Genomic DNA, 1101 nt, shown 5'->3' on the forward strand with positions numbered 1-1101 from the left:
CAGCACTAATGGCAGAGACAGAAGACCAGCAGCAGCAGCAGCAGCACCAGCAGCAGCAGCAGCAACGGGGAGACGATGATACTTGCGAGCCCCACACGCGCCCGCAGCAGCAGCAGCAGCTGCAGCAGCAGCAACAGCAGCAGCAGCAGCAGCACAGCCGGCAGCTCTCACCAGCAGAAGCAGCAGAACTGCAGCAGCACGCGGGCTTGCTGCTGGACGTGCAGCAATCGTTGCTGCTGCTGAGGAAGCTAGAAGAAACACAGCAGCAGGAGCAGCAGCAGGAGCAGCAGCAGCAGCAGCAGCAGGAGCAGCAGCAGCAGCAGCAGCAGGACGAGCAGCAGCAGCAGCAACAGCAGCAGCAAAAATGTGATGATGAAGAGCTGCGCGTCCAAACGGTAGGCAAAGGCAAATAAATATCTAGGGTTTAGGGTTTAGGGTTTAGTGTTTCTAGGGTTTAGGGTTTGAGGGTTTAGGGTTTAGGGTTTAGGGTTTAGGGTTTAGGGTTTGTGGTTCAGGTGATGGAGTTTTACGGGTTGCTGCGAGCCAAGTGGCGAGACAGCCCAGACACAGCAGCAGCAGCAGCAGCAGCAGCAGCAGCAATCGGCCCCCAGCTGCTGCAGGAAGCAGACAAAACCTACAGCTTATTTTGTGCTGCCCCGCAGCAGCAGCAGCAGCAGCAGCAGCAGCAGCAGAAGCAGCAAGAAGAGATGCAGCAGGACGAGAAGCAGCAGGAGAAGCAGCAGCCAGAGCAGCAGCAGCAGCAGCAGAATGAGCAGCAGCAGCAGCAAAGTCCTTCTTCTTTTGATAAGGCTTCTTCGTTGCCGCTCGCCCCAGAGGCAGCAGCTGCTGCAGCAGATTGACCTCGTTGCTGCAGCAGCAGAAGCAGCAGCAGCAGCAGCAGCAGCAAGAGCAGCAGCAGCAGCAAGAGCAGCAGCAGCAGCAACAGCAGAAGTGTAGCTGTTGTAATGCACTGCGTTTGCTGCTCCTTTTAATATTCTACAGCGTACACACGGCAAAGACCCTGACAACCCAGCTAGCTAGCTAGCTTTCTTTTTCTCATACGAAGACACGGTAGTGATGTGCAGACAGAGCGGCCGGTGG

The 1101-nt window shown here is 56.5% G+C and overlaps 1 protein-coding gene across 1 annotated transcript in view; it reads left to right on the top strand.

Moving 5' to 3' along the window:
- Positions 1 to 860, top strand: part of EMH_0032220 (uncharacterized protein) — a gene marked incomplete at both ends in the record, with an annotated part of 1428 nt that extends 568 nt beyond the window's left edge. The window contains 2 exons of the mRNA XM_013494616.1: positions 1 to 395; positions 516 to 860. Coding sequence (XP_013350070.1) covers positions 1 to 395; positions 516 to 860 — 740 coding nt within the window. The remainder of the gene's footprint in view (positions 396 to 515) is intronic.
- Positions 861 to 1101: the final 241 nt, after the last annotated feature.

The sequence above is a fragment of the Eimeria mitis genome, genomic scaffold (assembly GCF_000499745.2).
Source record: "Eimeria mitis Houghton genomic scaffold, Emh_scaff1223, whole genome shotgun sequence".
NCBI classification, from domain to species: Eukaryota; Apicomplexa; class Conoidasida; order Eucoccidiorida; family Eimeriidae; genus Eimeria; species Eimeria mitis.